General features: G+C 46.6%; 1 protein-coding gene across 1 annotated transcript; it reads right to left on the bottom strand.

The window, feature by feature from the left end:
* Positions 1–1,252: 1,252 nt before the first annotated feature.
* On the bottom strand, positions 1,253–21,264 carry AFG2B (AAA ATPase AFG2B). The gene is made up of 8 exons (XM_075531911.1): positions 20,121–21,264; positions 18,193–18,378; positions 12,783–12,941; positions 9,331–9,540; positions 7,457–7,678; positions 5,074–5,208; positions 4,165–4,290; positions 1,253–2,030 (listed from the first exon to the last, which is right to left on the bottom strand). Exons 1-8 carry the CDS (start codon positions 21,216–21,218, stop codon positions 1,875–1,877), a joined length of 2,292 nt encoding a protein of 763 aa, XP_075388026.1. The 5' UTR covers positions 21,219–21,264; the 3' UTR covers positions 1,253–1,874.
* Positions 21,265–21,313: the final 49 nt, after the last annotated feature.

Below are 21,313 nucleotides of genomic sequence, written 5' to 3'. Positions count from 1 at the left end.
GATGCCTTATACCTGATCCCTTTGGCACTTTGTGATCGCACAGGCTTGTGTGCTTCTTCCATGTGGGCTTTGTTGTTTCTGAGCTAGATGGCCGCTTGTTCACCTTCAAAATAAGACCCCAGACACTATCTCTTTTGATAGCCGGGCACCATCAGCTTTTTTTTTTTTTTTTTTTACCATCAGCTTTCTTTGCCACATTTGCTTATGCACGTGTTTGTCCTCAGTGATCGTATCATGGAGGTGTGCAGCCAATGATATTTTTTGTTCTATTCTAAATTATTTTATAATAAAGGGAAAAATGGGGTCTTAAAGGCTTGAAGATAAACAAGTGGCCATCTAGCTCAGAAGCAACAAAGCCCACATGGAAGAAACACACCAGCCTGTGTGATCATGAGGTGTCGATGGGATCAGGTATCATCAGAACCAAAAATCATATAGTGAATGAGGGGGGAGGAGTACAGAGTGGAGACACAAAGTCCATTTTTGGGCCATTTTACATCCTCTTACAGAAGGGTCTCAAGGAGACGAGCCAGTCAGGGTGTGATGTAACAACGATGAAACATACTTTACTCTAATTCCTAAATGCTTTCTCCCTCTACCACCTCCACTATCATGATCCCAATTCTACCATACAAATCTGGCTAGACCAGAGGATGTTCACTGGTACAGATAGCAACTGGAAACACAGGGAATCCAGGGTGGATGATCCCTTCAGGACCAGTGGTATGAGTGGTGATACTGGGAGGGTGGGTTGGAAAGGGGACCTGATTACAAGGATCTACATGTGACCTCCTCCCTGGGGATGGACAACAGAAAAGTAGGTGAAGGGAGACGTCAGACAGTGTAAGATATGACAAAATAATAATTTATAAATTATCAAGGGTTCATGAGGGAGATGTGGAGTGAGGAGGGAGGGTGGGAAAAAATGAGGAGCTAATGCCAGGGACTTAAGTGGAGAGCAAATGTTTTGAGAATGATGAGAGCAATGAATGTACAAATGTGCTTGACACAACTGATGTATGTATGGATTGTGATAAGAGTTGTATGAGCCCCTAATAAAATGATTCAAGAAAAATACCAGAGCAAATGCTTTGAAAATGATTAGGGCAAAAAATGTACAGATGTGCTTTATATAATTGATGTACGTATGGATTGTGATAAGAGTTGCATGAGTCCCTAATAAAATGTTAAAACAACAACAAAAAAAACCATACACAAAAAACAAAATATTCACACACATTCTTAAGTTTGGCATTTAATACACCTTTTAGAAATAAGTAAAGTTGTTGCTTATCGGACCTAAGTTCTAGTTACATAAAATGTAAAAAAATTTTTAAACCCAAAAATAGTTACAAACTAATAAGTTCTCATTTCAATTAATCCTCTAACAAGGGTGTTATTTTTTTAAATATCCTCCAAGTTAGCATTTTGTGAAGAAGGCGAGTTGACAGAGGTGATCGGTTTCCTATGCCGGAATTCACCCGCCTTCCGGTGCAGCTCTTTCATCGAGATTCCTCCGTGTACTATCACTTATCCCACTTCCTGTCGGCTCCTGTTTCCACTCCTGCTCCCCTAACCCTCTGCACTTTGTCCGCAGGCGAATGCTACCATTTGGGTCGTAAAGGGTTGACGAGTCGAAGGAGGAGGAGAGTTCAGTTCCAGACCCGAAGGTGAGAACCAGAGCCTGGAGGCTCGATCAGTCTCCAGCCAGGACGCCCAAGCTCCTCGATGGCTTTGACTTCTGGTCCACACATTTCTCCCACTCTATCCAGGGCCTTCTGATGTGATCCTGTCCAGAGCAGTGGGCAGCAGCAGCGGGGCACCATCTAGTTCTTCCGCAGACGAATGTTTGCATAGTCCATTAGACCACGGGACTAATGGTTAGAAATGTGCTTCTGAAATAAGTTTTCATATAAAGTCAAGTCCTTGTGACTTAAAGATGGCTTTACAGTTTTAAGTGATTTTAGAAAGTGCTCCTGTTTCACTGCAGTTGCTTCTAGTCCATTTTCTTGAAGAGCCAGCAAGGCGGCCTGTGAGACGAGCAATAGAAAAGAATTAATTTCCTTCTTTAAAAAAACAATTAAGATATGTTCGCTTGTCTTTTAATATGAAAGCAAAGCCTCAATTTCCTTTCAGAAGGTCCCAGTACTCCTAACAGTAAGTTAGAGTTGGATAAGGTAATAGGAGAGCATCTTTTATTTCTTCTACATGATGCTCTAGGTTCAAACACGTTTTTGGTCTGCCATCTCTTTAAAAGAAAAACCACTCCGCATCCCTGTGGCAATGAGAAACTTTTGTTCAATGGCCCGTAATTCATGATAAAGTGTTAAGTAGCTGCTTTTGAAGCCCCCTAGATCATTCCAACGTGCCCCAAGGGCACGGTATCCGCCCACTTTGGGAAATGCTGCGTAGGAAAAGGAAGGACATTTCAGAGGAACATATAAACTACAAAGTCATATCTCTTTTTAAAAATGAATGGATAGCTTCTCAACCTCAGGATAGGAACAATGCAGGACACAAGAAAAGACTGACATTGGACTACATTAAACCAGAAGATACCATAAAGTGAAATCACAAGACAAGGTGGAGAGGGGATATTTACAGTCCACATAATAGTGAAACACAGACTATATAAATCACTCCTGCAAGTTAGTAAGGTAATACTATGTACCCATTGGAATGGCTAAAATTTAAAAGCATGATAATGCCAAATTGTGGGTAAGCTGTAAAGCAAATGGTGCTTACTCCACCACTGGTGAGAGCATATGTTAGTATTTTGAATCATTTGGCAGTAGCTCCTACAGGGAAATTAACACTCACTCTACGGATGTGAAAAGATGGAATTAGAAAATGAGTAAATAAATTACTGTTACAAAAAAGCTCAGGTGAGCTTCACAAACATAATCTTAAAGCAGAAACCATGGAATATGTATGTACTGTATAGTTCCACTTACACGTAGTTCAGAAGGAGGCAAAAGTAATCTTTGGTGTACTACCCTGTATCCCCAAAGTAAGACATCCCCCGAAAATAAGACCTACTTACAGTTTCGCCTCACTGAACTATAAGGCATCCCCCTGAAAATAAGACCTCCCTGAGCATAAGACCTCCGTGATAATAAGGCCCCCCAAGCTAACATAACTCTGGACTCTGAACCATAGCGCGGGGGGCCACGGCTCACTGTTGGCCGCAGTGCAGCAGACAGGAAGTGCGAGTGAATGTACCATAGATTGCTGTACATGGAAATAATGACAGTAACAAGAAATTCTTGATACTGTAACTGGAGGATTCAGTTTGTCTGGTTATGCTGGTTTGTGAATGACAACTTCTATTATAATGCATACAGGTAATAAATTTCCTTTTTTTCCCAATAATAAATGTGTACCGTATTCTTCTTCATGGAAAAATAAGATATCTCCTGAAAATAAGACTTAGCGCATCTTTGGGAGGAAAAATTAATATAAGACATGGTCTTATTTTCGGGGAAACAGGGTAATCAGGACAGTGCCCCCTTGGGGAGGAGGCGGGATTGCGGTTAGGAAAAGGCCCAGCGGATGTTTCTGAGCTGTTGATAATATTTCCTCTCATCACCCAAGAGGAGATGATACATATGTCTCCCTTTGGTGATGTACACATTTTCGGTAAGCTGGTATTTAAGAAAAGTTTATGGAAAAAGAAAAACAGAATGGTGTGTTTTGCCCTGAAAATAATAAGGTCCGCACGCCTTCTGATGGCTGACAAGCGCCTGTGTGATCTGGCCACGCGGGGCTCACCTGGCAGCTTGCCTTTTGCTGTTCCCAATTTTCCGACTCAGTGATGGCTTGTGGCCTCTTCCCCCTCCAAGGGCACCCTCGCTTTCCCTCCCTGTGCCAGGCTGACTCCCCAATCCACCAGGACTCTGCTTACACAGCCTCTCTCAGAAAGCTCGCCCTGGATCCCCACGTTTGGTTTGGTGTCTGCCCACAGCGACTCTGTACACACACACACACACACACACACACACACACACACACACACACCAGCGCCAATTCCGCCTGGCAGTTTGGGCCGCTGCCTCCCCTTGCCTGTTAGCACTGTGGGGGGGGGGGGGTGCCCATCACATAGAAGTCTTCTGACAGACTTTGTCAAGGAAACGTTTCGAACCGCACATGTCTTTATGAACTCACTTCTTTGCAGAGGTTTCTAAGGTCAGCTCCAGAGAAAAAAGAAGTTTCTGCAGCTAGGCTTTCTAAAGAAACATCGGGTCCAACAGGCATGGCTTTTGTACAGACTTCCAAAATAGACAGCCTTCCCTGTGGAGAAATAAAATGTGCTGTGAACAGCCTTATTCATGTCTGATAAAATGCAACATTAAAACAGTTCTAGTCGGAGCTTTCTATCATACTCAGGAAATATATATACAGAGAACCTAAAAATATCACGACTTGCTTCTGGAGAGGTAAAAATAGATTAACCGACTCAACAGTGACCCTTATGGCAATGGTAAAAATTTAAAAATCATAAGAAATATTTTCCTTAAAAATAAATATTTTAAAAAAGAAATATTTTACTTCATAATTTCTAAAGACTGCTGGCTTTAGGTATTTAAAAGACATGGTGGGGAAAAAAAATGAAAAACAAATTTAAAAAAAGACACGGTGACCCTCTCGGTACCACGAGACATGGTTTAAGAAGAGGATACATGAACAGCAGACCATCCCCCACTGTGAAGCCGGGCTGACCCAGAGGGCTCCGAAACCCTCACGGCCCTTTCCCACGCTAGGGCTCTTCTCTCCTGGCTGCAAAACACGGACTAGACTCAAAAGCCTCAGTAGTCTGAATCGGCCACAACGCTGAAATGAGAAAAGCTTCTTACTTTTAGGCTATGTTTTTCTGAGAATGGGCAGGCCAGAGCACTCAGCACAAAACGGTGATTTCACAGAGAGCCAGAAAGGGGGGGAGGGGGCAAACCCAGGGGTACGGTCCCTAGTAGAACATGCATTTAGTCTGATTTGGCCCCCCTCCTTGATGCTCCAATGCTGGAGTGCTATTGAGAATGCTCACACATGGAAACCGTGTGGACCGGGCGCGAGTACCTTTTGATCTGGGGGTGGAATATAGAGAATCTTATCTAATCTTCCAGGCCGTAACAAGGCATCATCTAAGACATCGGGTCTATTGGTTGCTGCAACAATCATGACATTTTGACTAAGAAGCTCTTGAAACTCTTCCTAAGGAAAAACACAAGGTAAGACGCTAATTGAAGCATCAGCTTGTTCATTACTGTGTCTTTTAAAAAGTCTAACTCAAAAGGCCATCTGTTTTCACAGGCGGGTACCCTCTTTTGGGAATGGCCCTCCATTCAGAACACCTTCCTGGTAGCATGCCATCCCAGAAGCAAGCCATTCATCAAAGACTCTGCTTGCAATGCCAACGGAGAGTCAGGGGCAATTCTCCAGGCCCCAGAGAAACCCCCAAACACCTTACACCGCCCGAGAAGACCCCTTTGCGCCAGCAAGTACCTAACCCCCAATAGACGACAATCTCTTCAAAGATTGACTTGAAAAGATCGCAGACAGACACACGGTCAACACGAGGACATGCATTGCTGTGAAGATCCTAGACTACCCGATCCTGGAAGAGGGAGGCTTTTCCTGTTTTCCTTTTGAGTAACAGAAAGAGGACAATAATTAACAAACGGCAGGCTTGAAAATTCTGGATGGAGGTTCTGGAAGAGATGTTGAAAAGCAGCCTGGCAAGACTGTATACACACTAACCACTCAAAAGGAAAACTGTGAACAGAATAGCCAGCGGTTCCCAGCTGATGCTCCGGAAGGAGCCCTCTATTCTAAGCTTTGATTCATTGGTTCACAAACGTAGTTGGCCTACGCAGCACCCTGCTGGCAATCAGAAACTCTGTAGGATGGCCCATCAGCCAAGATCAAGTACAGTACTGCTTTTGTGGGCCCCAGGATGCTCCTAGCGCCCCCTAGGAGGTGGTATCCCCACGTTTGGAACACTGCTTCTGATCAGATAGTCCCTGGGGTCCTTCTAAGGCTGTGCTGCACTAATTCCCCTTCTGTGGAAGGAAAGTAAAGAAAAAACAAAGATTATGTCAGTGCAATTTAAGGATACTATTCTGCTCAGAAATAGCAGAAAGGCAAATGGGTACATAGGCAGATGTGGTGGAGAAAGCTAATGGTGCCCGGCTATCAAAAGATATAGTGTCTGGGGTCTTAAAGGTTTGAAGGTAAACAAGCAGCCATCTAGCTCAGAAGCAACAAAGCCCACATGGAAGAAGCACACCAGCCTGTGTGATCAAGAGGTGTCGAAGGGATCAGGCATCAAAGAACAAAAAATCATATTATTGTGAATGAGGGGGAGTGCAGAGTGGGGACCCAAGGCCTATCTGTAGGCCACTGGACATCCCCTTACAGAAGGGTCGCGGGGAGGAAACAAGCCAGTCAGGGTGCAGTGTAGCAACGATTAAAGATACAACTTTCCTCTAGTTCCTAAATGCTTCCTTCCCCCCCACTCTCATGATCCCAATTCTACCTTACACATCCGGCTAGACCAGAGGATGTACACTGGTACAGATGGGAGCTGGAAACACAGGGAATCCGGGACAGATGTAGTATCAGGACCAGTAGTGAGAGTGATGATGCTGGGAGGGTGGAGGGAAGGTGGGGCAGGCAGATAGGGAGAACTGATTACAAGGATCTACATATAACCTCCTCTCTGGGGGACAGACAACAGAAAAGTGGGTGAAGGGAGACATTGGACAATGTAAGATATGACAAAATAATGATAATTTATTAATTTCCAAGGGTTCATGAGGGAGGAAGGAGCGGGAAGGAAGGGGAAAAAATGAGCTGATACCAAGAGCTCATGTAGAAAGCAAATGCTTTGAGACTGATGATGGCTACAAATGACAAATGTGCTTTGACACAATGGATAAGTGTATGGATTGTGGTAAGTGTTGTACAAGCCCCCAATAAAATGATTTCTAAAAAAAGAAAGGACAGAAATAAAGGAGAGGAATTTTAAATGTCATTCTAATGAAGGAAAACTATTGCTCAAGAAAATTAAAATATTTTCAAATACTAAGATTATGCTAACTAATAATCTGAGGTATTTTTACATAAAAATATTTAGAGGGGTAAAGTAAGCACAGGTTTTTCAGGACTGAGAAATAAGAATAAACTCCCTTCTTCATTAGTTATAAGTAAGACTACATTTCTATTTTTTGAAAAGCAAAATTCTTATTTATACACGTCTAAGAGAATGGATTTAAAATTTGCCTCAGTTTTGTAGTAGAATCAATTTCGACCAGTTCTGTAAAAATTCTGACAGAGTAAAATTGAAATTAGACTTCCCTCCACTACATGAATTCACCACAGGAAAAGCATACGTGCATTCCAGTTAATGTTGGCCCGATTCATCATGCACTGTGAACATTACAGCCCTGAGAATAATTACCTCTTCATTTTGCTTCAGGTCCATGTGTTTACCCTGTTGGCTTGGCTTACTTCTTCTCTCTATTGGCTTCAGTCCAACACCGTCCAATTCATTCAGGAGGACAGAAAGAACTCGCTCTTGAACGTCACAGCCAGTACTGCTGACTGATCGAGAACCCACGATTGAGTCAATTTCGTCTAAAAATACAATTGCTGGAGTATTTGCTCTTGCTTGTCGAAATACCTTTTATTAGGAAAAGGAAAATATTTTAAAACCTTTATATTGTGCATTATTGACCCAAATGAACCTTCTCTACATCACTATTTTCCCCCGTATTTTTATTGGGGGTTCTTACATCTCTTAACACAATCCATACACGCATCCAGTATGTCAAGCACATTTGCACATATGCCGCCATCATCGTTTTCAAAGCATTCTTTTCCCATTTGAGCCCGATATCAGCTCACCATTTCTTCCCCCTCCCTCCCCCACCTACCCTCCGTCACCAACCCTTGATAAGTTATAGATTATTACTTTCGTCTTACATCATTGGGCCTGAGGGGTTTATCTATCCTGGATTCTCCGTGTTGCAAGTTCTGACCTGTAGCAGTGTGCATGTTCTGGACTAATCCAATTTGTAAGGTAGAATTGAGGGTGGGGGGAAGGAAGCACCAAAGAGCTAGAGGAAAGTTGTGCTATACTGCATCCTGACTGGCTCATCTTTTCCCTGTGACCCCTCTGTGAGGGGACATCCAATTGTCTACAGATGAGCGTTGGGTCTCTACTTCAAGCCTCCCACCTCCCGCCCCTTCACATTGGGTATAATTTTGTTTTGGGTCTTTGATGCCTAATACCTGATCCCATGGACACCTCGTGATCACACAGGCTGGTGGTACATCACTATTTAATTTTTTTTTTAATTTTAAACTCAAGAGCGTTGAGGAGGCACCCTGGAGTGGTTACGAGTTAGGCTGCTAACGGCAGGTACGCCACCCGACACCACTAGCTGCTCCAAGGGGGAGGGTGGACTTTCTACCCTGCCCCACGGGTCACTGTGGGGCGGAATCGACTCAATGGCATTAAGTGAGTGTGAAACAGCCTAAATGCCTAACGATTTGGAGCAAAATAAAACAGAACAATATGTTGTATAGGAGTTAAAGATCACCTTTTCAAAAGGTATTCAGCATGGAATTTTTTTAATGAGAACTTTAAAAAGTTGAATGCAAAATACACCATGCGAGTCACCTTTGGTTTTGCTTGGGGAAAAATATTCAGAGGACTTATAAGAAGCCTGGTGCATCAATCAGTGTAAGACATGAAAAAATTTTTTTGTTGTAAATTATCAAGGGGCTTCATGAGGGAGGGAGGGGGTGAGGGGGAAATGAGCTGATACCAAGGGCTCAAGTAGAAACAAAATGTTTGAGAATGATGATGGCAACACATGTACAAATGTGCTTGACACAATGGATAGATGTATGGATTGTGATAAGAGTTGTACGAGACCCCAGTAAAATGATTTAAAAAGATAGAGAAAGCAGCATCCCTGGTGATGCAGTGGTTAAATCGCTTGACCTATAGGTGGATTGCTCAGCCCCTAACCCAAAGGGTGGCAAGGGAACTGCCAGCTGCCCCACAGGAGAGAGTGTTCCTGCGAAGATGACAGCCGTGTGAAGCCTATGGGGCCCCCAGGGTCATGTCCAGTCAGAATCGATGAGACAGCAGGGGGTTGAGTTGGGTTTGCTAGAGGGATTATGGAGAATTCCTTATTGGCATTTTCTAACAACAAATGCAGCCACTGTAACCCAGAAGAAAAACTTAAGTTCCGTGTTTGTTCGTGACACATGACATGAAAATTCAAAGGCAAACGTAACTACATTGGAAAAAAGCAAGCCAACCTGGGACAAGACTTTTTCTGAATCGCCAACGAAAGGTGAGAAGAGATCCGCTCCACTCACAGAGACGAACGAGCACCGGCAGCTGGTAGCCAGAGCCCTCACCAGGGTGGTTTTCGCACAGCCGGGGGGGCCGTAGAGGAGGACCCCCTTTGGCTGTGTCAGGCCCATGCGCACAAACTCTCGGGGGAATTTCAGAGGCCATTCAACACTCTGCGAGGATACACAAGGAGACACGATTGTTTCAGTATCATAATAAACGATCAAAGTAATTCGAATGTTTCAAACGTCGTCCGAAACACAAGGATTCATTCACCCAGTTCCCTGGGACTACAGGCCACTCTTCACGCAGTAGCCAGTCACCTGACAGCCTCGTGTCCTGCGGACAGGCCTTCAATGACTTCCCTTAAGAACCAGAATGCGATCCAAAGGCACACTCCCTCCTGCACATGGCCTACGGGTCCTAGAGAACGCAGGCAGTGCCTGTCCACGCGGCCCGGGCACACGAGCCTCTACCTCACCAACGCCCCGGGGCCTCCATCCTTGCTGTTCTCCCTGGAACACTTCCCTCACAGATCTGTCTTCCTGTGGCTGTTGCTGCAGCCTTCAGGTCTCAGCTCCACGCCATTCCCTTCCCCAGCCACCGCCCTAGTTTACAAAGCCGAGCCTCCCTCTCTCAGCCCTCCGCCAGGCTGCTGCTCCACGTCTACCTCAGAGATGTGCCTTCTGCTACCAGAAGTTACTGTTTCTGTGTTGGCTTTGTCATTCTGCTCCTGTTAGAATGTACGCAAGGTTCGACTCTAAATTTCTAACTCCTACAATGAATGACACCTTCACAAAACCAGGCATTCAAAACCTGTCCACTCGATGGCAGGTCGGTCCTCCTTACCGCTGGGTTGGAGGAATTAAAAGCCGCCCTGGTGATGCAGTGGTTAAAGCACTTGGCCCCTAAGGGGTTGGTTTGACCCCTAGCCAAAAGGTTATTTTACTGTACGTGTAACTTAGCCCAGGGCTTACCGTTAGTGCTTCCTGGGTGGTTTGAAAGGTTAATAAGTTCAATTGCTAACAGAAAGGTTAGAAACAAACCAAAAATCTCACTGCTATTTAGCTGATTCCAAGACTGTAACTCTTTATGAGAGTAAAAAGCCTCACCTCTCTCTGGAGGAGCTTCCGGTGGTTTCAACCTGCTGACCTTGTGGTTAGCAGCCCAATCCGTAACCAAATCCACCCAAAGGCCTCACAATCCAACTCTGAAAAATCATTTAAAACCTTACTGTGGCAGTTACATAATCTCCTGTCAAATTTCTAAGGGGTGGAGTCAATCAGGTCACAGCCAGTGAGGCTTCTGTGTGGGCCTGGCCTTCTCCCGAGGATTCTGGGAACTCCTGTCTTCCTCCCTGGAGGTGGGGGACGGACACACACATACACACACACACACACACACACACACTCTCTCTCTCTCTCTCTCTCTCTCTCTCTTTCTCTCTCCTCGATTCTGGGAACATCTATTTTCCTCCCTGGAGGTGGGTCTCTGTCTCTATCTCTGTTTCTGTCTCTCTCACACACACACACACACACACTCTTTCTCTCTGCTTGTCTTCCTTCCTGCTGACAAACTACATGGAGATCCCTGAAGGAACTAGAGCCCTGGAGCTGGAGGAGCCAGACCCATGCCAGCACTGACCCATGCCAGCACAGGGAGACCCATGCCAGCTGGAGGAGCCACAGGGAGACCCATGCCAGTCACTGCATCCACAAGACTTTCCATCCACTGGCCTGTGATCTTCCTACACGCGGCGTCATTGCATGTGTTGCATGAGTCTGAAGAGGAATTTATAGACTGGTATTGGATATATGAGCTAATGGGCTTATGGACTTGATCTGGATTGGGCTGGGATGTTTTGTTAATATACATTTACTCTTTGATATAAAGTTCTCTCTTACACACACGAGTGTCTCTTAATTTTTCTCCAGTCAACCCGGACTAACATACTTACACAACACAATTCTACTCTGACAAGTGAGTTTGAATCAACTTGACAGCAAGCCAGTAGATGAACACCAGTTGGTGAGAGACCCTGGGCTGACCCACTCAGTGTGACTCAGGTGCACAGCCCTTAACCACGGCTCTACTGGCACCCTAGAAAAGGGGACCGGTAAGACCCTCGTGCCTAGGTTAATCAGATTTGACTTGGGGAGACAGAGTTGTAAGCTAACAATTTGAGAGTAAAAGACATTTGAGGGGATAAAAAAGACATTCGAAGGGGAAAGAACCATACACACAGAGGGCCACACAACTACTCTATTTCTCAAACCAGAGGAGAGGGGTGAGGAAAGCCGAGCAGTGGACGTGAAGAGGAAGTGGGGGTGAGATCACACAGCGGGGCTTGAGCGTTTCACCAAGCAGACAAGAGAACGGATTGGAAGGGAATGACTCTGGAGGAGACAATAAAGCTGGATCTGCCACAGGTAGCAAAGGTGGGGGCACGTTTGAAAGATAAAGTGGGGTCTGAACCCTCAGGAGAAAGATGAGGCCGTTTGCTCTGGAAAGCCTCCGGGGCAGCCTCCACTCGACGGGGCTGCTGCAGATCGGACTGGACCTGCTGGCGCTGGGGTGGGCCCCTCCACAACCACGGTGGGAACCCAAATCAAGTAGCCATGCAGGTGACGGGGGCTCTTCGTTATCTCTACTGGGCCATCTGCCTTCGGATCAGAAGTGCAAGCACATACGGCCCACCACGTCTGCCTTTGTCCCTTTACACCAGACATGAAGATGAGTTTTTACATCTGTAACTGATTGGGGGGGGGTCTCATACAGGAATCTTGTGACATGTCAAAATGGCACAAGACTCAGATTTCAGTGTTCATCAGTATCACTGGAGCACAGGCAGACTGCGTCATGTAACAGAGTGGTTTACTGTCTATAGCGTATACGGTGCATGCTCTATCGGAGCTGAATAGCTGTGACTGAGACTGCAGAGCCCGCCACACTACAAAGCTGTTACTCGGGCCACTGCAGACAGGGTGTGCTTCCCCTGTTCTGGCGCACAAGCGCGTTAGAGCGGAAAACTGTAAAAGAAACATGAAGACGGCTCGGAGGCCCCTAGAAGTGCAAGGACTGAGCGGCGAACATGTGATTCTGGTATTACACGCGACTGTGGCAAAAGCAGTTCCAAGGAAATTTATTTCCAACATTAATGCACTACACCTAAGCTGGTGTAGCCAACAGCAGTGGTTCTCAACCTGTGGGTCGTGACCCCTTGGGGGGGGGGAAGTGTCCAATGACCCTTTCACAGGGGTCGCCCGATTCATAACAGTAGCAAAATGACAGTGATGAAGTAGCAATGAAAACAATTTTATGGTTGGGGGGATAACATGCACTGTATTAAAGGGTCCCAGCAGTAGGAAGGTTGAGAGCCACTGCCCTGCAGGCTTATGTGCATTCTCTCTCCTACCTGTTTTAACTTCTGTTTTACATCGTCAAGACCACCAATCTGCTCCCAGGCAACAGGCTTGACGTCCATCAATCCAATGGCACTGCGAAACGAGGAGGGCTGAATCTTCTTAAAGGCTTCGAGGAAGTCAGTTTCGTCAATCATTGACTTGTCCCGATTCTAAGAAAACATAAGCGATACGGCAAAAATCTAATCAAACCATGGGGGCCACTTTTGTGGTACAAAAGCACAACTGCCTGTTTAATTAAAAATCCTCTTTCGAATTTTCCTCTTTGTCATCACGACACAAGGTACACAAAAATTAAAGTTTCCCTCCCTGCTCCCAACAGCCTTCATCTCCAGAGGATATCAACAGTTTCTTCTTGTTTTATCGTTGCAAACAGATATGGGACCATGCAGTACACACCGATCGCTCTACTTTGCTTTTTCCACCTCTCTTAGAAACCTTTTGATGGCAACGCACACCGTCCGCCACTCTCTTCACATCACACCTTGCTGTACAGTGCACCGTCTTTTACCACGTCCTTCGGATGAACTCTTTGGTTACCAAAAGCCAAAGTTGCCCATTAAAGTCTTTATGCACACCTTGAAGTATTGCAATCAATAGTTTCCTAGACATTGAATTATTGGGTTTAAGTATTGGCAGCTGTTACCAAATTGTCCTCAAAGTTAGCTGTGTCCATTTACTGTCCTCCAATAATGCTATGGAACTGCCACCCTCACCCCATCCCACCCCACCCCACCCCGTCTCCAGCACTGGATAGCTCCCCATGTTTCAAGATGGGCCCTCCGACAGCTGTTGTTCTTAAACTCCTTCAATGAAGAGATTGAGACAGGAGAACAGTTAGGAAAACTGCCTTTTCTTTCACTCTTCCTAACAGAGTGCTTTGGGCAAGACCTGAGAAGGGCACACGCTCAGCCTGAAGTCCCCCCACCAGGGGGCAGCACCTGCTTCCCTTGTCTTCAGCTTCACCTGGAGCTTGCAGGTGAGCACCTATGGAGTAAGTCCACTGGACAGGCCCTTGTCTTGTTCTAATATACTGGCTTCTTCATTGTCTCCATCTGGGGAGGACAACATAGAGGCACGCCATGTGTGTGTGTGTGTGTGTAAGGGGGGGTTATTTGTAATGAGTGTCATTGGTCTTCTAAATATTCGACTGTTACCATGATCATGGCAACCCAGAATCCACATGATGTCAGGAGTTTGGTCTTTTGGAGCTTTGACTTCATTTGCATTAACAGGCTCTCATTTTCCACCTACACACGTTTCATTTCTAAGTTTCACATTCCCATCAGCAGCAGTTATCACTGCATCTTAATTACGTTTCCTCGGTTTCAGATGGTAGAGTTGGTAAAAATCTTTCTTTGGCATTAGTGGCTGGTGAGCAAATCTGAATGATTGTATTCGCAGGTTCTTCTTGTAGGTATATGAATATTATCCTACCACTGACAGCACTGCACTTCAGTGCACTTTTTAAAAAATCATTTTATTGGGGGCCTTTACATCTCTTATCGCAATTCATACATCCATTGTGTCACTTTTGTACATTTGTTGCCATCATCATTCCCAAAACATTTGCTTTCTGTTTGAGCCCTTGGTATCAGCTCATTTCCCCCCTCCCTACCTGCTCCACCCTCCCTCATGAACCCTGGATAATTTATAAATTATTATTATTTTGTCAAATCTTACCCTGTCCGATGTCTCCCTTCACCCACTTTTCTGTTGTCCATCCCCCAGGAGGAGGTTATATGTAGATCCTTGTAATCAGTTCCTCCTTTCTACCCAACCTTCCCTCCACCCTCCCAGTATCACCAACTCTCACCACTGGTCCTAAAGGGATCATCCGCCCTGGATTCCATGTTTCCAGTTCCTATCTGTACCAGGGTACATCCTCTGGTCTAGCCAGATTTGTAAGGTACAATTGAGATCGTGATAGCAGGGAGGAAGTATTTAGAAACTAGAGGAAAGTTGTATGTTTCATCGTTACTACACTGCACTGACTGGCTCGTCTCCTCCCCGCGACCGTTCTGTAAGGGGATGTCCAGTTGCCTACAGATGGGTCTTGGGTCCCCAATCTGCACTCCCCCTCATTCACAATGATTTGATTTTTTTTGTTCTTTGATATCTGATACTTGATCCCTTCGATATCTCATGATCACACAGACTGGTGTGCTTCTTCCATGTGGGCTTTGTTGCTTCTCAGCCAGATGGCCACTTGTTTACCTTCAAGCCTTTACGACCCCAGATGCTATATCTCTTGAAAGCCAGGCACCATCAGCTTTCTTCACATTTGCTTATGCACCCATTTGTCTTCAGTGATTATGTTGGGAAGGTGAGCATCATGGAATGCCAGTTTAATAGAACAATGTATTCTTGCATTGAGGGAGTACTTGAGTGGAGACTCAATGTCCATCTGCTACTTCAATACTAAACCTATAAATATATGCACATAGATCTATTTTCCCATCCTCATATATAAATATATTTACATATGCACATGCCTTTATTTAGACCTCTATAAATGCCCTGTCTCCTATTTCTTTCCTCTATCAGGATAGATGTTGAAATGTTTCTTTTTTAATTTTATTATTATATGGGAGTTAATATATATATCATTTTATAATTCAATCACATCAAGCAGAATTGTAAAACTGCTAACATAATTTCCAAACATTCTTTTTCTTCCTGGACTCTTTGACATTGTCTCCCTTTGAGACCACCACCACGACTTCCGCCCACCCACCCCCACCCCCGTTCCTCCCCCACAAACCCTCATTCTACTTGATGCTCCAGATACTGAAAACATATAACACAACTTCAAGAGGGTCTCCCCCAATGCATCTGTGAGAGAAATATTAGTATGAACAAACGAAAACAAAACTACAAAAAATGTTGAAACCAGATCAGGTCCAATGGGCATCAGATGGGGGATTAACTGGCAAAGTTGTAACTGTCCAAATCAGGTTTATCCCTTCATCTTCTGTACTCTCTCTTCCATGCCTTCTGCTTAGTAACCCCCTTCCTCCCACCCCTCAGTTATGGACAGAGGGAGATCACGGGAGGCTTATTTCCAGTGTCGTTCCCGCAAATGGGTCTTGGGCCCCCGCTGTTTCCCCTCACCTTCTGCAAACCAGATTCTCACAATTTAGACGCTGATACTAATCCTTCCTTCGACCTTGATTACATGGTTTACAATCCTCTGGTGACTGATACGGTATGCTTCTTCCATGTGAGCTTAGTTGACATCGCACTTAGATGGCGCTTTGTTTGGAGACAAGCCTTAAGACTCTAGACGCTATTTAGCTGATAGCCAGGCACCATCGAATTTCTTCACCACATTTTGCTAGAGCACCGTATCTTCTGTGATCCCTTCCTGAAGGTGAGTATCCAGCAGGACCATGATATAAAAATAAATTGTTCTTAAGTTGGAGCTAGGATGCAGTGTGAGTCCAAAACCCATTCCTGGATCTGTGGTTTTTTGTTTTGTTTTAATGTATTAGTACTTGGAATTATATGTCATATAAGTACATGGTTCAAGTCCATCAAGCAGAATTGTACAATTGCTTCCACAATCAGTTTCCAAACACATTTTTTCTTCCTGGACTCCTTAACATCATCCCCTTTAACAAACCCCTCCCACCACCACCACCACCAATGTTCTTTTTCACAATAAATGTGATACAGTTCCTCTTCAATTTGTCAAAATTGGCTCAGTGAATCATATGACTATCTCAATCAAAATGGTCAAACTATTCCATTTCAGCTCACGAATGCCTAGGATATCAATTTGTACATGTTCCATTTAATTTTTGACAACTTCTACTTTTTTATCTCTACTTTGCATGTTCTGCATTCCAATTACTAACGGACGCTCACAGGAGTTCGCATTGTGCGTTGTGCCACGTCAGCAATGAGGGCTCTGAACTCCATGTGCATGCCATTCAGTTTCCATCAACTCGCCTTTCTAGTAAGAAACGTTTTGTCTCATTCATGTAAGATTATACTAGGGGGCTTCAAAATTTCCTGGAAATGTGCCCTATCTTTTAATTCTATTTTTCCACAACCGTTTTGAAACCTCCTAGTATACGTGAACATGTACATACAAGGCTTTTCTGACCAGCGTCCCAAAATACTGTTAACTATAATGTCCAAGAAGTAAAACTTTAACAATTTCTCTTTCGTGCTTTTACAAACACACAAACACTATTATAATAACAAGAAAAAAATTTTAATAGACAGGCAATCTTGGGTACCTGAATATTAATGAACTAATAGGCAACAAGTAGTATCTGAAACTTTCCTTTCTAGTTCAAGAGCACTGTGTCTACATTGAGAGAAAGATGGAACACATTCTGATCTTATCTGGTTCTCCTAACAATCCTTCCAGGCAGATTGAATTCTTTCCTCTCGGTAATTAATGTAACTAGGTATATTTTAAATCCTTTAATAGGAACTTGTCACAAAAAGGGGAAGGCCCCTCACCATGTCCCTGTCTGCCCTGGCACAGATTGAGGCAGCAGCAGGCCCTCAGCTGCGTGGAGTGGGAAAGAAGAAAAAGGAGCCAGTACCTTCCCAGGTGCCTCTGTCCCTCTTCCTGTTTGCCTTTCTTCCTTTCACTTCCCCTGGGTGGCTCCTGAGCTCAGCCTTCAGGTGTGGGAACTACCCTGCCGCAGTGGGCTCCACCCGAGGACGGCAGCAGATGACTGGTCCTCCATTCCCTAAGCCACGGTGCTTCAGGGTCAAACCTGGAACTTTAAAGCAGAGGGAGTCCTAAGTGTAAATCTACCTTCTCTTCCTCCCCACCCCCAAAAACACATACAAGGGGTTGCAAAAAAAAAACCAACCAGAATTGTGCTGGGCAGAGTGGAACTTTCAAGCATTCTCCTGCTAGGCGAGCATTGAGCAACTCCCTCTGGCTTAGTGCACCCAGTGACATCGCCTGGGAAGGTTCTCTCTGGTCACAGTGAATTTTTTCATTAAGAGCAGTTTTGCTCAAACCTCGTTTTTTGTGATGGATGATTTAAGAGAACAGCGTAGGGCTATAAAATTTTGTTTCCTGCTCTCAGAAAAATGCCCCAGAAACTGCTGTGATATTGAACACAGCTTACAAGGGCAGCACTATGGGGAAAACTCAAGTAGATGCGTGTTTTTCTTGTTTCAAAAAGGTGGAATGTTGACTGATGACAACCTCATTCTGAATGTCCGTCAACTTCCCAAACAGACAAAAATACCAACTTGTCGTACATTTGGAGTTCGTTCAGACTGTTAATCAAGTTTTCTACTTAGAGGCTCTAAAAAGATAGCGTGAACAGTGTGAGACAAAAAAGGCCTGATTTGTGGCAGACAAGGGACTGGTTTTGTTGCCATGGTGACTAACACGGACAGTGGTCACAAATGCATCCTTCTTACCTTGTCGGTGCGAAGCATAGCGTGCAGGGCAGCCTCTCTGCAGAGGGCTGTCAAGTCTGCGCCCACATAGCCAACTGTCATTTCCGCAAGGAGCCCCAAATCAACGAGACTGGAGACGGGCATCTGTGAGCTTATCACTTGCAGAATCGCTTTCCGCTGTTGCAGTGTAGGCGTCCCAATGACAACCTATTTGCAAACAAAAATATCAGAGAGAGAAAGTTGCTACAGCTTCAGTATGTGTGTATGTTTACTCTCACAAATACTGTGCAACACCGTAACCCTTTTGGATCTACAGGGAGCACTGATCGCACTGTCCAGTCAGCTTTGAGCTAACAGCAAAGTTGGTGGTTCAGACCCACCAGCCACTTCTTGGGAGGAAAATGAGGCTATTTATTCTAGTGGATATTGACATTCTTGGAAGCCCTAAATAGGATTGCTCTAAGTTGGAACCACTTACTGGCATGGAGCAGGGATCCTCAAACTTTTTTTTTTGGGGGGGGGTCCTCAAACGTTTTAAACAGGAGGCCAGTTCACTGTCCCTCAGACCTGTTGGAGGGCCAGACTATAGTTTTTTTTAAAAAGCTATGAACAAATTCCTATGCACACTGTACATATCTTATTTTGAAGTTAAAAACTGAATGGGGCAAAAATACCCGGAGGGTCGGATAAATGTCCTCGGCGGGCCCTATGTGGCCTGCAGGTCATAGTCCGAGGACGCCTGGCATGGGGCTTGGTGTTAGGTTTGGAACTGCTATCAACTCTGAAGACTATTTCAGATTCTAAACAAATAAAAAGTTAGGAATTGATATCCTAATTTTTCAGAGGAATAATACTACTCAAAAAGCTACATCATGAAAATTGTACATAGCACTTTAGATGTTGTATCTTCAAGAACCTACACCATATCCTAGAAGGCAGGGACAGGGATCAGCTTAGATCCCTGTCCATATGGCATTAGTTTATTCCTCGGACAGGTACCAGATGATGCAAGAAATTCACTCAAGTACTTGACTGGTTAGACTAAAGGTATGCACTTATTTAGATCCTACCACAAAGTTCACACATCATTTCAATCATGAAGCTTCTACTATTTAATAGCAATCCAGAATCCATTTTAAAACACTGGGAGGAAGTGGGAAGAGTGGGTACAGGGGATTGAATAGGATGAGTTGAAATGGTGTCCATTGTTGAATGGATACTCATGATCTGCTACGTGAACCTTCATCTAAATCACAATCGGTTTTTAAAGACCACTAATAATTACACAGTGTGTGTGTGGTGGGGGTGTGTGGGGAAGCAAAGTTTTAAAAAAGTATTGCAGAGGTATGTCGGGTAGTTAAGGAATATACATACATGCTATTTTCCTGGTTTTGTTATATTTGTGACATTTGTAAGATTTAAAATTTTGTGATTCGCTGTGAGTTCGGCTCCTCATTCTAGGTGCCTTTAAGAAAATCAATTTAAGACCAAAGCTTATTTTAAAAGGCTACTTTGAATATTAGACCACTGGCAATTCAGGGAGCAAATTTGGTTTGGGGTTGTTTGTTTCAATAATGGGACTTAATGCCTGCTTTAAATTACTTCACTGGTCTCCCATTTTTTTCTTACAACGCGTTTACTTCTTGAGGCTACCCTTCTGGGGTCGCCGCTATGAACTCCTTCACAGGTCCACAGTAAGTAATTAATTCTACTTCAAATTCCAACTCCAAACGAGTTCAACATGCGTGTAGCCATCCTGATCAAATGCATGCATCTTCTGGGCGTGCACCATAAACGAACCCTCAACAAGCACAGCTGGCCCTGGCTCACCGAACCTGGTTCACTTGACCAAGCGCCCCACTCGGCCCCCACTCACTGCCCGGCTTCAGGGGCGATGCCTCCCTGCAGCCAACCAAGGTCCCCGGGCGCACGGGACGGCACCTAGTCACCTCGCGGTCCAATCTCCCGGGTCTCCGCAGGGCGGGGTCCAGCGCGTCCGGCCGATTGGTGGCGGCCACCACCACCACCTCTCGGTCCCCAGCGATGCCGTCCAGCAGCGTCAACACCTGGGCCACGGCGCGGCTCTCGGGGGCCCGGCCGGCGCCGCCCCGCCGCGGGCACAGCGCGTCCACCTCGTCCAGGAAGAGCAGGCTGGGCCCGCGGGCGGCCAGCTGCTGGGCGCGCTCGAAGACCCGCCGCAAGTTCTCCTCCGTCTCCCCGGGCCGGGCGCCCTGCAGCGCGGGCGCGCTCACGGCCAGCAGCTCGGCGCCCGCCTCGCGGGCCACGGCTCGCACCAGCTGCGTCTTCCCCACCCCGGGGGGGCCGGCCAGCAGCACCCCGCGGGGCGCGGCCAGCCCGAGCGCGGCCAGGGCGCGCGGGTAGCGGAGCGGCAGGGAGAGGAGCTCCCGCAGCGAGTCGGCCTCTGGCGACAGTCCGCCCAGAGGCACCGGGGGCCGCGGCGCTGCGACCGGCGGGGGGGTCTCGCTGAGCACGAGGCGGGTGTGAGGGGTGACCAAGCCGGCCGCCTCGGGGCTGGGGGTCCCTGCCAGCACGTGCAGGGCGGCCACGGGGCCGGGGGCTCCGGGCGGGGCGGCGAACACGTGGCCCTGACAGACCGGTCGGTTGCGCAGCAGCTCCACCGCCGCCTCCAGCACGGCGTCCGGCCCCGGCGCCCGGGCCGCGCCCGCCGCCTCGCGCAGCACGGGCCACACGGTGAGGCGCCGCAGGGGCGGGCAGGGCACCGGGACCAGGCGGCCGAGGTCGAGGCTCCCGCGGGCCCCGGGCTCCCCGAGCGCAGCCGCCCCGGGGCTCGCGCACTGCGGGTCCACCTGCACGAAGCCGTCGGCCCCGTCGCGCCGCGGCCAGGCGGTGCAGAGGCACGAGCCGCCGGCCGGCAGCGCGATCCTCACAGCCGAGCCCAGGCGCGCGCCCAGGGCGCGGAACGCGGCCGGGCCCAGGCGGCAGCGCTGCGTGCCCCGGTCCCTCGGGTCCAAGGGCAGCAACTGCAAGGACGGCCCTTCGGGGACGGGCGCCGAGTCCCCAGCCATCGCAAACGCACACGCGGGCCGGACGCCCGGAGAGCGCCGCCGGCGCGCCGCCCGGACCCCCAAGGCCGGCGCACCGCGCGCCGCGGCCGGAAGCG

This window comes from Tenrec ecaudatus, chromosome 14 (assembly GCF_050624435.1).
Source record: "Tenrec ecaudatus isolate mTenEca1 chromosome 14, mTenEca1.hap1, whole genome shotgun sequence".
In the NCBI taxonomy this organism is placed as follows: Eukaryota; Metazoa; Chordata; class Mammalia; order Afrosoricida; family Tenrecidae; genus Tenrec; species Tenrec ecaudatus.
This window is presented reverse-complemented; position numbering and strand designations above follow the sequence as displayed.

What these genes read in the sequence shown, in the direction of transcription:
- AFG2B (XM_075531911.1), bottom strand. Translation starts at nt 21,218, where the DNA reads ATGGCTGGGGACTCGGCGCCCGTCCCCGAAGGGCCGTCCTTGCAGTTG. An exon ending in CTATGCTTCGCACCGACAAG is followed by an intron (nt 12,942 to 18,192) that starts GTAAGAAGGATG and finishes ATGTTTTCTTAG; the next exon opens with AATCGGGACAAGTCAATGAT. An exon ending in TAAAACAGAAGTTAAAACAG is followed by an intron (nt 9,541 to 12,782) that starts GTAGGAGAGAGA and finishes GTATCCTCGCAG; the next exon opens with AGTGTTGAATGGCCTCTGAA.